The sequence below is a fragment of the Sciurus carolinensis genome, chromosome 14 (genome assembly GCF_902686445.1).
Source record: "Sciurus carolinensis chromosome 14, mSciCar1.2, whole genome shotgun sequence".
In the NCBI taxonomy this organism is placed as follows: Eukaryota; Metazoa; Chordata; class Mammalia; order Rodentia; family Sciuridae; genus Sciurus; species Sciurus carolinensis.
In genome coordinates, this window is record NC_062226.1 from 83,823,455 (window position 1) to 83,838,347 (window position 14,893).

General features: G+C 37.0%; 1 protein-coding gene across 5 annotated transcripts in view; it reads right to left on the reverse strand.

Annotated features, from left to right (window-relative positions):
• Positions 1-7,182: 7,182 nt before the first annotated feature.
• Positions 7,183-14,893, reverse strand: part of Frmd3 (FERM domain containing 3) — a 256,494-nt gene continuing 248,783 nt past the window's right edge. For 4 of the 5 annotated variants that reach the window (XM_047525694.1, XM_047525695.1, XM_047525697.1 and 1 more), the window contains one exon: positions 9,685-12,452. In XM_047525694.1, the coding sequence (XP_047381650.1) occupies positions 11,857-12,452 (596 nt within the window). In that variant the 3' untranslated portion in view covers positions 9,685-11,856. Of the gene's footprint in view, positions 7,408-9,684; positions 12,453-14,893 lie in introns of those variants that run through there. The other variant, XM_047525696.1, reaches the window with a different exon arrangement.

The window sequence follows — 14,893 nt, forward strand, 5'->3', positions numbered from 1 at the left end:
AATCATTTTTTCTGCTCTTTCTCTAATATAACACTTGGTGGTGATTGATTTATTTCAAAGCACTATTTTTCTTTATTTTTCACAATACCTACTGCCCCAACCCTCCCCTCACTCCCCTCTGCATAATCCAAAGTTCCTTCCTTACCACCCACCACACTATGGCTCACCACTATGGATCAGCAGTAGCTTATCAGAGAAAACAGTCTACCTTTGTTTTTTGGGGATTGGCTTATTTCACTTAGTATATTCATCTGTTTACTTGCAAATGCCATGATTTCATTCTTCTTTAAGGATAAGTAATATTCTATCATGCATATGTACCACATTTTCTTTATCCATTCATCTATTGAAGGGCATCTAGTTTGGTTCCATAGTTTGGCTATTGTGCATTGAGCTGCTATAAACATTGAAGTGGCTGCCTTACTGTAGTATGCTGATTTTAAATTCTTTGGATATAAACCGAGGAGTGGGATAGCTGGTCAAATGGTGGTTCCATTCCAAGTTTTCTGAGGAATCTCCATCCTGCTTTCCAGAGTGGTTTCACCAATATGCAGTCCCAACAGCAATGTATGAATGTACCTTTTCCCCACATCCTCACCAACACTTATTGTTGCTTGTATTTTTGACAATTGATTTGTGTTCCTTTAATGACTTATGAGATTGAACACCTGTTCAATTACATATTGTTCACAATGTGTAAGTTTAATACTTTTTTGCTAAATTTATTGCTGAGTATTTTTTATTTCTGACTGAAAATGTTTTCTTCTTAAATTCATAGCTTTATTTTTTGTTGGTAGTGTGTAGGAATACAATTGATTTTTGTATTATGATCTTGTATTCTGTGAACTTATTAAAATCATTTATTGTCTCCAATTTGGAAAATTTTCAGCCATTATTTCTTACATATTCTTTCTTCCCCTTTCTCTTTCCTCTGTCCTTCTGGTATTCTCGTTATGTGAATGTTGGTATGCTTGATTGTGTTCCATAGGTCTCTGAAGCTCTGATCATTTTTCTTCAGTTTTTCTTTTTTTCTCATGGTGGTTAATCTCAATTGGTTTTTCATCAATCTTGCTGATTATTTCTTTGGCTAGTTCAAATATGCTATTGAGGTCCACTAGTAAATTTTTCATTTTGATTACCACTACTTTTCATCTCTAGAATTTGTTATTTATTTATTTAGACCACTGGTGGTTTATTCAGCACTGAAGGGGCACATCTTCAGGGGGAAAATGGCCTTTTTTTTGTTCTTTTTGTTATACTTTCTATCTCTTTTTTGATCTTTTTAATAATTCTCATGTTTTATTTTGTTTATTTAAATCTAGTTTCCTTTCATTCATTGAACAAATTTAGCATAGCTAATTGAAATTCTTTGTCCAATATGTCCAAGTCTGTGCCAAATCCTAGTTGCTGAATTTTTATTTTCACATATTTATCTTCATGAATTGGTATCTTGTTTAATCCAATTTAATTACCAAAGTTTGAGAAAATAAAATGATTAGCCATAATTTTAGATAGTTCCCTCATGCCTTATCTTCAAAAAGAAAGAGGCAAGCTTTCCTATAAGATAGGTTACTTGTCACTATTTAGATGGTTTTAAATTCCTCAAAGAAAGAAAAATTTGCCATTGCTTTCACATTTAAATCTTTTCTGATAATAAAAGTATTTGCTCTATGCTTTCTACCTTCTCTTCCTCTAACCCATTCAGGGACAGCTTTGGGAATTTTGAGGACTCAGTGAAAGATGAAAATGCAGAACCCATGTTCAAAAACACAGGGGAAAAGTGAACTTAGAGATATCAAAATATAGAAAGTTTTATTTAGAACAAATTTTATTATTTATAAAATATGGGAATAATATCGATACATAGTGAAAAGAATTATGTTGTGATGGATAATATTACAAATTGCACAATTGAGATTTTGAAGTCATGATAATTTTATACTACAACAAATAATGACACTTTATTATATATACACTATATATATGTATATAAATATCTTGATTAATCATAAATTTCTTTTCTGGTTCACTTTTCTGTAGATTTTTTTATAAGGCCATTAAAACTTATTCTTTTAGTGACTTCATTCTCAATCACCATAATTAAAAGCAATATCAGTCACTCCTGAAAATAATCACAAATAAGATCACAAATAATTTTTGCTAATTTTTAATTCTAAGAAGGAGCTTTCTTATGATGTAACTGTTACTGAAGCTGGTAGGAGTACATTATAGACTCTAACAATAGTAGGATAAATCTCTGATAATTATTTTGAAATATAAAGTTTTGTGCACTGAAAGCTGATGATTCTCACACAACAATTTATCTTAAAAGATTTAATTCTCCTTATGAATTCTTGTAAGTCAAAATTTAGTTTGAAATACTCATTTACATAATGTATGTTATGGTCTGAATATGATGTGTTCCCCAAAAGTTCCTGTATTAATGCAAGGATGTTCAGAGGAAAAATGATTAGATTATGAGATCTGTAACATAATCAGCACATCCTAGTTTGAATGGACCGACTGGGTAGTAATAGGCAGGTAGGGCATGGCTACAGGAGGTGGGTCACTTTGGGCATGACCCACCTCCTGCATCTGCCCCAGGGCTCCTATCTCCTCTCCCACCCTTCCCCTCTCTCTGCTCCCAGACCTAGCATGAGGGGAGCAGCTTTCCTTCACCATCCCCTCCCTGCATTAACGTTCTGCCTCACGTTGGGCCCAGAGCACTGTAGTTGGTAATTTTTAGACTGAGACCTCTGAAACTGTGAACCCCAAATAAACTTTTCCACCTCTGAGTTGTTCTTGTCAGGTACAACTGACTAAAACAATGACATTTCAGTGTTTTCGTTGACATTTCTCACATCTCATGACTAAAAATTATTTCATGATTTGTATGTAATTTAAAATGCTTATTTATGAGACTCCCAAAGCACAAGAAATAAAAGCAAGAAGCAATAAATGGGATGGACTCAAACTAAAAAGCTTTCTCTCAGCAAAGGAAGCCATCAATAATATGAAGAGAGAGCCTACAGAGTGGGAGAAAATCTTTACCACATGCACTCCGGATAGAGTACTAATCTCCAGAATTTATAAAGAACTCAAAAACCTTAACACCAAAAATACTAATAACCCAATGAATAAATGGGCTAAGGAACTGAGTAGACACTTCATAGAAGAAGATATACAGTTGATCAACAAATATATGAAAAAATGTTCAACATCTTTAGTAATTAAAGAATTACTAATCAAAACTAATATTTCATCTCACTCCAATTAGAGTGGCTATTATTAAGAATACAAGCAACAATAGGTATTGGAGAGAATGTGAAGAAAAAGGTACACTCATAATTACTGGTGGGATTGCAAATGGGTGCAGTCAATCTGAGAAGCAGTATGGAAATTCCTCAGAAAACTTGGAATGGAACCACCATTTGACTCAGCTATCACACCCCTTCGTGGGAGTCCCAAAGGACTTAAAATCTACAGTGACATACTACAGTGACACAGTCATATCAATGTTTACAGCAGCTCAATTTAGAATAACTAGATTTTGGAACCAACCTAGATGCCCTTCAACAGATGAATGGATAAAGAAACTGTGGTATATATACATAATAGAATATTACTCAGCCATAAAGAAGAATAAAATTATGGCATTTGCAGGTAAATGAATGGAATTGGGGAATATCATGCTAAGTGAAATAAGCCAATCCCCAAAAACAAACACCAAATATTTTCTCTGATAAGTGGATACTGATACATAACCGGGTTGTGGGGAATGAAGGAATGTTGGATTGTGTAGAGGGAAATGAGGGGAGGGGAGGGGGCGGGAGGTAGGAAAGATGGTGTAATGAGACAAACATCATTACCCTATGTACATGTATGATTACACAAGTGGTGTGATTCTACATGATGTACAACAGAGAAATGAAAAGTTGTACTCCATTTGTGTACAATGAATCAAAATGTATTCTGCTGTCATGTATGACTAAATAGAACAAACAATAAAAAATAAAAATAAAATTCTTATTTATGAATTCTAATACTCTTTTCAATTATAAGGAAAGTTCATTTTCAACTTATCTGTTTGTTATACTTGTTCCATGAAAGTGTTTATGTAAAAAAAAAAGTATTCTTTTCTATAGAAAGTGAGGATCTTTATGTTTTTATTTATATTTCCAAGACTGAATATTTGCTTTATGATGTTGTAGTGGTTTACAAACCCAAAGATTCTATACTCTTCAAATAATTTTAATAACTCCCTGACATCATTTATTACATTGTCCATGTGTGCATCTTTATAACATTGTAATTTACTGACAAACTTTACTACCTGATTGGTGGCAGTTCCTTGTCCATTGCTCAGGCCAGAGAGTTAATATTTGTGCACATATTTCAGGGTTGAGCTCCAGAGACTGATGGACAAACTGGCCTGCCACCGTGGGTCTTCCTTCTGCCATGTCCCTATGTGAAATATTCCTTTCCCCAGGCCTAGCTTATGCTACAGCTTACGTCATAGTCATAGCTTATGTTCTCATGGAGGCAGCCCCCCAAAATACCCTACAGCCTTGGACTTCCCCATATGTGTGCATGGGCAGGTGCACATGCCTGGCATTTGGGCCAACTGCTCAGCATGCCTGATGCCCACAGCTGCCCTGGTGGATATCCTGCACAGAGTTTATCTCATCAACTTCACTTAGAAGTAATAAGTTCAAAGATGGAATTATTAAAAATATCATGATGGTAATAGCAGGACAATAAACCAAGCATTTGAGAGCAGGGTGCACAGGTAACATGCTCTTTAAACCAGTCTTGTACCCAGTGGTTCTCAACTAAGGGTCATTTTGCCCCATCAAAGGTGGACTCCCTTGGGTTCTCTTGCATTGCATTCCAATTAAGTCCCTCAAAGGAAGAATGACAGTATGTATTAGCACCAAAAGTAGATCCTGATACAGATTTTGCACAGTCAAGCACAGTAGGCCACCCCCTGCAGGATTGTCCTCTAGAATCTTCTGTAGGACTCCAGCACAGAACACCTCCTACACCTGCTTTCTGTCCTCCCCTTTCTTAGGAGACATAGCCAAGAGAATACTGGAATAAGGAAAGTTGACAGCAACAGAAGTGGAAATTGCCCAGGTAAGTCTTTGTTGCTCAAGTAACAGTCCAAGATGGGTCCATTTGGGGTTGAAATTTATGATGCTTTTCTGCATGAAATCATTCAAGGATCCAAGTTGCTGGCAGCTCTAACTTCTTCAACTGGTGGCTTAAAAGTCACTTTAGGTGTTGACATTCAGTGACAAATGAAGGCTCATATCTAGTCCAAGGTTTGGAAGTATTACAAATCACTTCTCCTTCAAATTCCACAGACCAGAACTCAGGGATATGGCCATACTTATCTGGAGGCTGGGAAATGTAGTCTAATTCTATGCCAAAATTAAGAGGAAATGACTTGGGTGATCAGTTGCCAGCTTCAAGAAATTTTTAAAACTGTGAGACTTGGAATAAAATGTGTACCCTCTATCTCCAGCCTTTCCAAGATAGGCATGAGAAGTTATGCCTATGAGAAAAGTTTTGATCTGTTGGCACAGACTACCCTAGACTGTGGTTCCTAACAGTGTTTGGTTTACATTTTAGCTTATGTTCTGGGAAAAGCATCAAACAAGTGCCCACAAGACCAACATTTCTCATTATAGTAAATTATCAAGTTGACTTTCAGTGAAACTTTGTCTCAAACTTTTCAGTGAATCTGTTGTTCACAATTAATCTGATCAATAACGTTCTGTATATGCAGATCACAAATGTCAACTTTAAGAGTATGGAGGCAAAAACATCATTAAGATTATTTTAATTCTCTCTCCACCTACCTCACACTAAGCAAGAAATTAAGTCATATTTATGGCAAACGAATTGGGTGCATAGCATTAAATACTCAGTGCCAGAAGGTTCATGTAAAATGGTCTTCTCAGTAATTTAGAATCTCAGGCCAAAACAAGATGTAGTTCATTCTGGTGAATTTTAATCTGATTCTTGGTGATGAGTAGGAGAGCTAGGACTCTAGAGCAATAATTCTTCCCTCCAACACTGTGTCAATATTATAGCGAAAGACATTAGAAGAATTGTTGAAAGTAAGCATCTAACTGATCAGACAGCCTCAGAGGCACAGTATCTAGAACAATCCTAGCTAAAGCTTGTTGCTATGACATAATCATTAAAAACACCCACTTCACTCTCAAAAGTCTTCATTTGCATGAACTCTATTACAACGCTATGGCCAGAGAGCAGCACATGGCCACCACCGTCCACAATGGTCTGGTTTGCAACTTTGCAAAATCAGAAACTCAAGAATGTCAGCAAACTCAGGCTGATTGAGGAGGGGAGGGAACTGATTCACACCAAGAAATTACAGGAGTCTGATTCTGAAATGAGAACACTGAGTTTTTAACTTCTGACGAATGTGGTTGCCCCACAGAGTAGAAACTAATACTGGTTGGTTAATATGTTCTCTCTCTTGAAGAGTAGTCTCTGGAAAACCAATGATCACAATCATGATTCTGTGGGCACAAAAAATCAAGGTAATGGGTTTTAGCTGAAGAAGTTACTGGAATTTGCAAGCCATGTTTTGATCCTTATTCCTACAGAGAGGATGTCTTTGTGTTTTCCTTCACAACCAGGAAAATGTCTTTGTCTCCTTCTTTAAAGAGATATGTGGGATAAGCATCAACTAGAGGTACAGAATAGGGATGTACAACTCTAACCAACCTCTGTCCTTTACTAATATTTTTTGAAGGCACTGGGGATTGAATCCAGGGACACTTTACCACGGAACTACATCCACGGTCCCTTTTTTAATTTTTTTCTTATTTTGGGATAGTGTCTTGCTATATTATTGAGGCTCCCTCAAACCGGGATCCTCCTGCCTCAGCCTTCCAAGTTACTGAGATTACAGGCATGTGTCACCGTGCCCTGTTCTTTACTAGTATTAATTTCCAGTTTCCTATTCCTTTGGCATGGCCCATGTTGGCGGCAGACATTCCTGGATGCCTGAGGGAGCAGCCTTGTCCACTCCTTCCTCCAATATTGCTTATAATATAGGAGGTTAGAGATTCTAAATATTAACCACCATCCTACCCACCACTACCCAGCTCCAACTAGATAAAAGACACAATGGCCAGAAGAAGGTTAAAGTCAGCTTTATTAATGGATTGGAAATGGATTGGAGAACACAGCCGGGATCTGAGGCCTAAGTGAGGTTCCTTTCTTCCTCTCCAGAGTGATGACAGCTGAGCCCACTGGGAAGGCTCGCTGAACTTACCCACCCAGTCACAGACTGAGGCTGGAACATGGAGAGCCAATCCTGTCTGGGCCCACCACGAACAGGTCCTGCTGGGTCTGTTTACGGCATGGAGACTGGAAGCCCAAAAGCAGGTCCAAGACAGAGAGAGAAAAAGAGAGAAGAAGCAGGAGGACAAGTAAGCAGGGACTTTTAGTACATTATCTCCACCCAGTAGAGAAAGACGGCCCAAAGACACCCAAACCCCATCAGTCACAACCATCCCAGAAATCACTCCAAAAGTGGAAACCTCTCCCCAGTTCTTCTCTCCATGTTGGGGATGTTGGTGGGAGATCCTTCCTCTGTTTGAATCAGCAGAAAATGTGGGAATTCAGGAGATTTCCCTCAGAGATGAGGTTGGGTCAGGAGCTCAATGAACTGTTCAATGAATAAGAGGTCAAGGGTCACTTTGTGTGAATCTTTTGGGTCATCAGAGAATGACCCAAACAAAAGCACTGGCTAGAGCCACTGGGGCAGGACTAAAGGTTCAAGGTCACCCACTGGGCCCTAACCACTGAATTCCTTCTCTCCTGTACCCCCATCCTTCTGAAGATTGCTGAGTAAGAACTTGACAGACTGAGGAGGCTGGGGCCAACTCCCCTTGACATCTAGGGTATTCTTCCTAGAGCCTCCTCTTTTCATTCAAAGTAACACCTTCTGATTTAATGTTCAAGTATGGAGTTTAATCATTGGGTCAAAGTTCAGCAGAAGACCTGTCAAGACTGTTTTGTGTGGAGGGGAGGATGGAAGTGGAATAATTGATTCCTCCATGGCTTTTGACAGAAAGAGAGGTCTAAAGGCAAGGGTCACAGAGTTAAGGGTCTAAAGCAGCTCTCTCTGGCATAGGAAGGCTCCCTTTCCTGGCCACTGAGGAGGATCTTTAAATTTTTAGCACTCTGAAATTTTTTCCTTCTATTCTTATATATTTTTTTTTTATTCTTTTCTATTTCTCTAGTGTTTTTGTGCTTTTGTTCTTCAGTACTTGGATTGAACTTAGGGCCTTGGGCATGCTAGGCAGGTGCTCTCCTACTAAGTATATCTTCAGCATTTTTAATTTCCTATTTAAGACAGGGTTTTGCTAAATTGCTCACTGGCTTCGAACTTGCCATCATTCTATCTCAGCCTCCAGAGTAGCTAGGATTACAGGTATGCACCATGCCCAGCTCTCTAGTTATCTTAATAAATACCATTAATTTTACCATATCTTTCTTTCATATTTGAGTACATATCCAGTGCTAATATTCCTGCTTTGGACCTGGGTGACTTCTGAAGAGGGTTCATCTCATCTATTACCTGTGATTCTTTTCTTACTATCACCATCAAAGGGTAACCCCATATCATGGTCCTAAAGGGCAACCCTCTATAATTTCCATTAGGATGACTACAAAACTATACTTTAAATAAAACTGAATGATTGCAAAAAACATTTTACCCCAGAGTATTTTTATTAGGGATTCCTGCCACCATATTAACATATAAAACAATCTGAATGCTGACAAAGAAATGCAAATTTCACTATACAAAGGTAAGGGTCCATCACAGTAACATGGCCCTCATCTCTCTAGTATTTCAATGAAATCAACTGTGATTATGAATTTTCCCCAGAGTTATGTTTAAAAATATTAGACAAACCACAAGTAATACTCCAAATACATAACATTTTACAATTGTTCCAAGCACAGATAGAAATACATGATACTTTACCTACATTATTTTCATAATCCGACTTGCATTAGCACTAAAGACAAGGTTGTGTGTGTATATGTATTTGCCATATGCATGCATGTGTGTACAAATCCACAAATGTACACACAGCAGGTTTTATGAAAAATTTAAATCTTTGAAGCTGTGGGTTTTACCCACCATGAAATCTGAGAGGGAAAGGAACAACAGCATGTCACAAATTCCTCAACTAGGGCAAAATAAACACAAGTATGTATGAAAGGCATATTAGTTGTGTCTATACAAATACATATATACAGATTCATATATAAACACATATACCAATAATATGGAATATACATATACTCACACACTTGCTTTGAACTCTGTGTCTCACTATTATTTATACCATCTGTCTTTGGAAGCAGTCTCCGCATTTGATTCAGGCAGCTGGTGACTATCTTCTAACAAAACTTAAGTCGTTATTTCTAAAAGGCTCTGATCCTAAACCAACTAAATACTATTTCAGAATCCCAATTTTACTTTGGATGGCTGTTCTTTAAATCCAGCAGACCCTCTTCTGTCAACGCCGCAACCTGAAAACATCTCTATTCAACAAAGAAGAATCTGTCTAAAAGAAAAGAGATGCTATCTGGAAATTCATATATATATATATATATATATATATATATATATATATATATATGAATCTGCATGGTTGAAATTACATGTGATAAAGATTTTATGATGGAAAATAATATCACTTCCATAATTTAAATATAGTATGTAAAATTATTTTTTACAAGTGAGAGCTATATGACTTGTCTTGGTTAGAATTTCAAAGAAAATGACAGGAAGCACAATTAGAAAGGGGATTAGTTTTGTGTAGACTACACTGGAGCACCTTTATGTCAGAAAAGAATGGAACAAAATTTCAATTTCCAAGTTGGCCACATGCAAACTTCCAAAATAAATTATTGCATAGAAATAAATTATTTCTATGGTTCCAACCATAGAAAATATACTTCTATATTAGTATAAATCACTGAAAGTCCACAAGAAGAAAACCCTGCAAATGTAATAGCAGGTATATATTATAATGTGTTCAACAGAAGGCCTCACAAACTGACTTTCAACACTTACTTTCAAAATTAAATATCTAATAAAGCACTGAGAGCTCCATTGACTGAGTTGCCCATTGACTTTAAAGCCCAATTTGGAAATTTTGTTAATGGTAGCATTGGAGGGTTGTTAGGGAGAGATTGCAGGTGGGCCCCATCTCTTTGTAAGAAAGCCTGTGCTCTGTGCTATAAACCTCACACCATTTTTTCCTCCCTCACACCCACAGTGTTGGTGAGTACTCTGCATGGGAAAGCATCAGACCCTTTCTATCATGGATTTAATGGTGTGGAGAAAGATACTAGAGGATTTGTCTGTTGTCTGGTTAGCTATCCCTCTTATTCTCTACTTTACCCAAGCTGAATTGATTTGTCATCTGATGAGCCCCCTCCACTTTCCCAATGGAAGTCCAGTGATGAATAAGTTAAGATTTTAAGGAAATTATGCAAGGAAAGGAGAATGTTGCCCACCACAAAAAACAATTGTTGATACTTATCAAAAAGTCCCACTCCCTCTCTCTCTCTCTCTCTCTCTCTCTCTCTCTCTCACACACACACACACACACACACACACACACACAATTTTTGAAGTTTCTCCCAGAGAATCACAATGAATGGCATGAGGGACCAAAAAATTTACCTTAAAGTTTCTCCACTTTTATTTAGATCCACTTAAACACGTTCACGTCAACTGGACAGCGAGTGCACTTTACATTATTGAATGCCTCTTGTCATTTCATGAAAAAGAAATGCCTTCCACCACCCACCTACAGCCTCACCAGAACTCTTCTTTGCTACTTTCCATTTGTCCAATTTCTATCTGCATCCCCTTGGTTTAATATGCAATAAACAATCAACTGGTATATCTTTTACCATTTTTCCTTTGAAGTTTTACTTCCTTTTAAAAACAGTCTGCTTCCCCATCCCAAATATATGGACAGAATGCAAACAGAAGTACCAAGTCATCTTGTCCAAAACTGAAAAATGAACCTCCCTTTGTCGACTCAACGCTCTGGGTTTCTACTTCCTCCAGTCCCATCATCTGTTTGGGGAGCTTACTTACTACAGTGTCTTTCTACCCATTTTCTATCTCATATGCAGGTAATAACAAATCATAGAATTGTTCAGCCAAAAATATTTTAAAAAACAAACCGGTGCCAAAACATTAAAAAATCCCCGATATACCTTTGTGCATTATTAGTCTTACAGTCAGTATACTTAAATAACTCCAGGAGGCTTTTTATTTTTTTGCTAAAAATTTACCAAAATAGTTTGAACACATAAAAATAGTTTTAAAAAAACAAAACAAAAAGCCCAGCATAAATTTAGTTGTATAGGCATTGGTTAGAGGACATCATTTTTTTACTAAGGATTATATTCAAAAGCTTTCCCTTGGGTTTTTACTAAAATTCTGATTCTGAACCTTATAGCTTGAGATGGTGCCAACTATTAAAAACAGGGAAATCTATTCAGTCCAATGTATTATGTATTATGTTATAATAGTGGTCTACACTTAAAATAAACATATTTTGGTTATGTAAAGGTCATCTTTCTGACCTGTAACTAAAATATCTATATTTGATTTAAGCGCATTGAATTATGAAAAGCTAACTTAAGGGTTTGAGTGAACAGTTATGAGAAAGGAACACCTGTTGGCAACCCCATGTCCATTCAGAACCAGGCATCTATTGAAAAAAAAAAATCACTAGTATTGAATATAGCCCTTAGTTTTATAAGATATTAACCTCATGAGCAACCCAGCATGTAGAGAATGAGGTTAACCTTCCCAGCCACCCACTCTTTGAGGGGACAGTAGTATTCATAGTGAAACTGCTCAAACTCTGGTGTCTGGCGGATTTCACATAAGAAGGAGAGATCAATACCTGACTCCAAAAGGAGGAGGAGCAGGGGAAATACAAAGAGCAGCAGTCCCAGGCCCACCACAAGGAGCCTGGAAAAACTCTTGACCAGTGGGTTCACCCGAATATGGCCGGTCAGAATGTCATAACTCCATGACAAAGCTCGGCGAGCCTCCTTCAGCTCTTCTTCTTCAGCAATCAAAAAGGCATTTTCATCTGCTTCCAGTTCCTCAAATGAATCTGTATCTTCTCTTTCCAACTCAAGCCTAGATGGACAGTCAAAGAGCATGTCAATCTCATCATCATCAATAGGGGTGGGGAGCAGGCTGGCACTTGGGTTGTATGCTAGTTCAGAGATGGTCAAGGGTTCTTCTTTTATTTTATCTTCTTCTTCACTTGGGGGATCTTCATACTCCCGAGCTTCCTTCACTGGCGAGCTAGAGATCAGGGGAGCAGAAATGTCCTCTTTAGGCAATGGAACACCTGTAAAGACACATTTTTTCCTTTATTTTAAATTTCAGATTTTCTTTTCCCACAAAAACCTGTAGGTAGAAAGAAAACAATGAAGGGAATTCAAGGGATCCATGAAATTATCCTATGGCATCCTGACTTTAAACAAAGTCCTGTTAGTGACAGTTACTATAAATTCTAAGGTCAACACACTAAACTAAAAAAACCAACCCTTCTCAAACTCTTGGAAATATGTACAAGATTTAGGTGTATGATTCAAGTCGGCAAGTCTCCAACTCTAGTCATGTTTGCAAAGATAAAGATTATAGTGATTCATTATGATGTTATGAATGATGTCTTCCGGAAGTTAACACTCTCACCCAACTTACTATATAAAGCTATGCCACATCCTAGCATACCATGCCATACCATACCATAGTAAAACTATGGAAGCTACCACCCAAGGATAATTTATAATTCTGATGCATTGTTTTCTATTCTTCATTCTAGATCCAATTTTATGGATCTAATAGAGCATTTCTAATGCAAAAATCCAAAATCTGAAAATCCAAAACATTTTGAGTGTGTTAATGCTCAAAAAAATTTTGGATTTCAAATTTCTCAGGTTAGAGATACTCAACCAGTAAAGTCTATGCAAATATTCCAAATTCTAGAAAACTCTGAAATCTCAAATATTTCTGCTCCCAAGAATTTTTGGTAAGGATTACTGTAATTGCAATCATACTATGTACGTAAACATACATGTTGCTTCTTCATTTACGATTTGAACTTAAATGTTTTGTATGTTCTCATTGGTATTACTTACAAAGGAGGCCAAATTTCCTGTTTAGTTAATGTAATAAGTTGGTCATCCATTGGTTAACTCTTAGATTGATTTGCAGTTGTAAAAACAATGCTCTAAGAGACATCTTTACATATAAAGCACTTTTGTTTCAGTTAATTTTCCATAGATGTTTAGAAGGCAAATTACTTGGTCAAAGGGCATAGACTTCTCTGAAAGTTTACTCAGGGAGAGGCTTTTCTCAACAACTTCTTTTACAGATGGTAAATCCAGCTATCTACTGTCAGGCATAAAGCCTAGCACTCCTAATTTTGAGTCTTGGCTTCTTAGTGGAAAAGGAACACAGCATCAAAGCAGTGTCTCCCAGGATAGATCTACAACACCAAATTGGCAGCAGCTTCATTAGGTAACTGCAAACCAGATATATTTCACAATTTCTCTCTCTTCAGGATGTGTAATAGTGCATTACTACTTTTATGTTTCAAAAATCAATAGATAGATCCTGATATCTCTGATCTGAGAGCACTGAGTAGTCCAAATAAAAAATACCACGAAAAGTAAAAATCATACACAAATGGTCCACAAGCACACAAAAAGATGTTCAACATCACAAATCATTAGGGAAATGCAAATTAAAACCAAAATGAAATAACACTTGATGCTTATTTGTATGGCAATGATGGAGGTGAGGATGTTGAGAAATTAGAACTCTGCACATTGCTAGTAAGAATGTAAAATGAGTCAGTCACTGTGGAAAGTTTGGTGGTTCCTCAAAAAGTGAAATATATAATTATCATATGACTCAACAATTCCACTCTTAAGTATATACATACTCCAAAGAAAGTAAAAACAGGAACTCAAATGCTTATATCCAATGTTCATAGCAGCACTGTACTAATAGTCAAAAGGTGAAAGCAACCCAAATGTCCATCAGCAGATGAATACATAAACATGTGGCCCATCTATACCATAAAATATTATTAGTCAGCCATAAAAAACAACAAAATACTGATACAGGCTACAGCATAGACAAACCTCAAAAACATACACTAAGTGAAAGAGGCCAGACTCAAAAGTCACATAATGTACAATTCCATTTGTACGAGATATCTACTACAGGTAAATCCACAGACAGAAAGCACTTTGGAAAGGTTATCACCAGGGATTGGGGAAGAGAGAAATGAGCAGTGACTGCTTCGTGGGCACAGGATTTTCCTTAGAGGTAACGAAGATGTTCTGAAGCTAGATGGAGGTGTTGTTTGCCAACACCATGAAACTCCTAAATGCCACCCATCAAATTATTCACTTCAAAAATGGTTATTTTGTGTTGTGTGAATTTCATCTCAATAAAAATAAAAAATAAGCAGGGTATAGTGGTGCATGCCTGTATTTCTAACAACTCAGGAGGCTGAGGCAGGAGGATTACAAGTTCAAAGGTAGGTTGGGCAATTTAGCAGTCTTGGGCAACCCAATCTCAAAACATAATTTTTAAAAAAATATTAAAGGTTTAAGGGTGTGACTCAGTGATAGAGTGCCCCTGAGTTCAATCCCTAGTACCACAAAAAGAGAAAACTAAATGTAAGCCCTAAATTGTCTACTCTCATAAAAAGTCTAAAGGGAAAAAATAAAGAGCAGGGAAAGATGAAAAGAGCTATAGCTTTGGGAGAGCTTA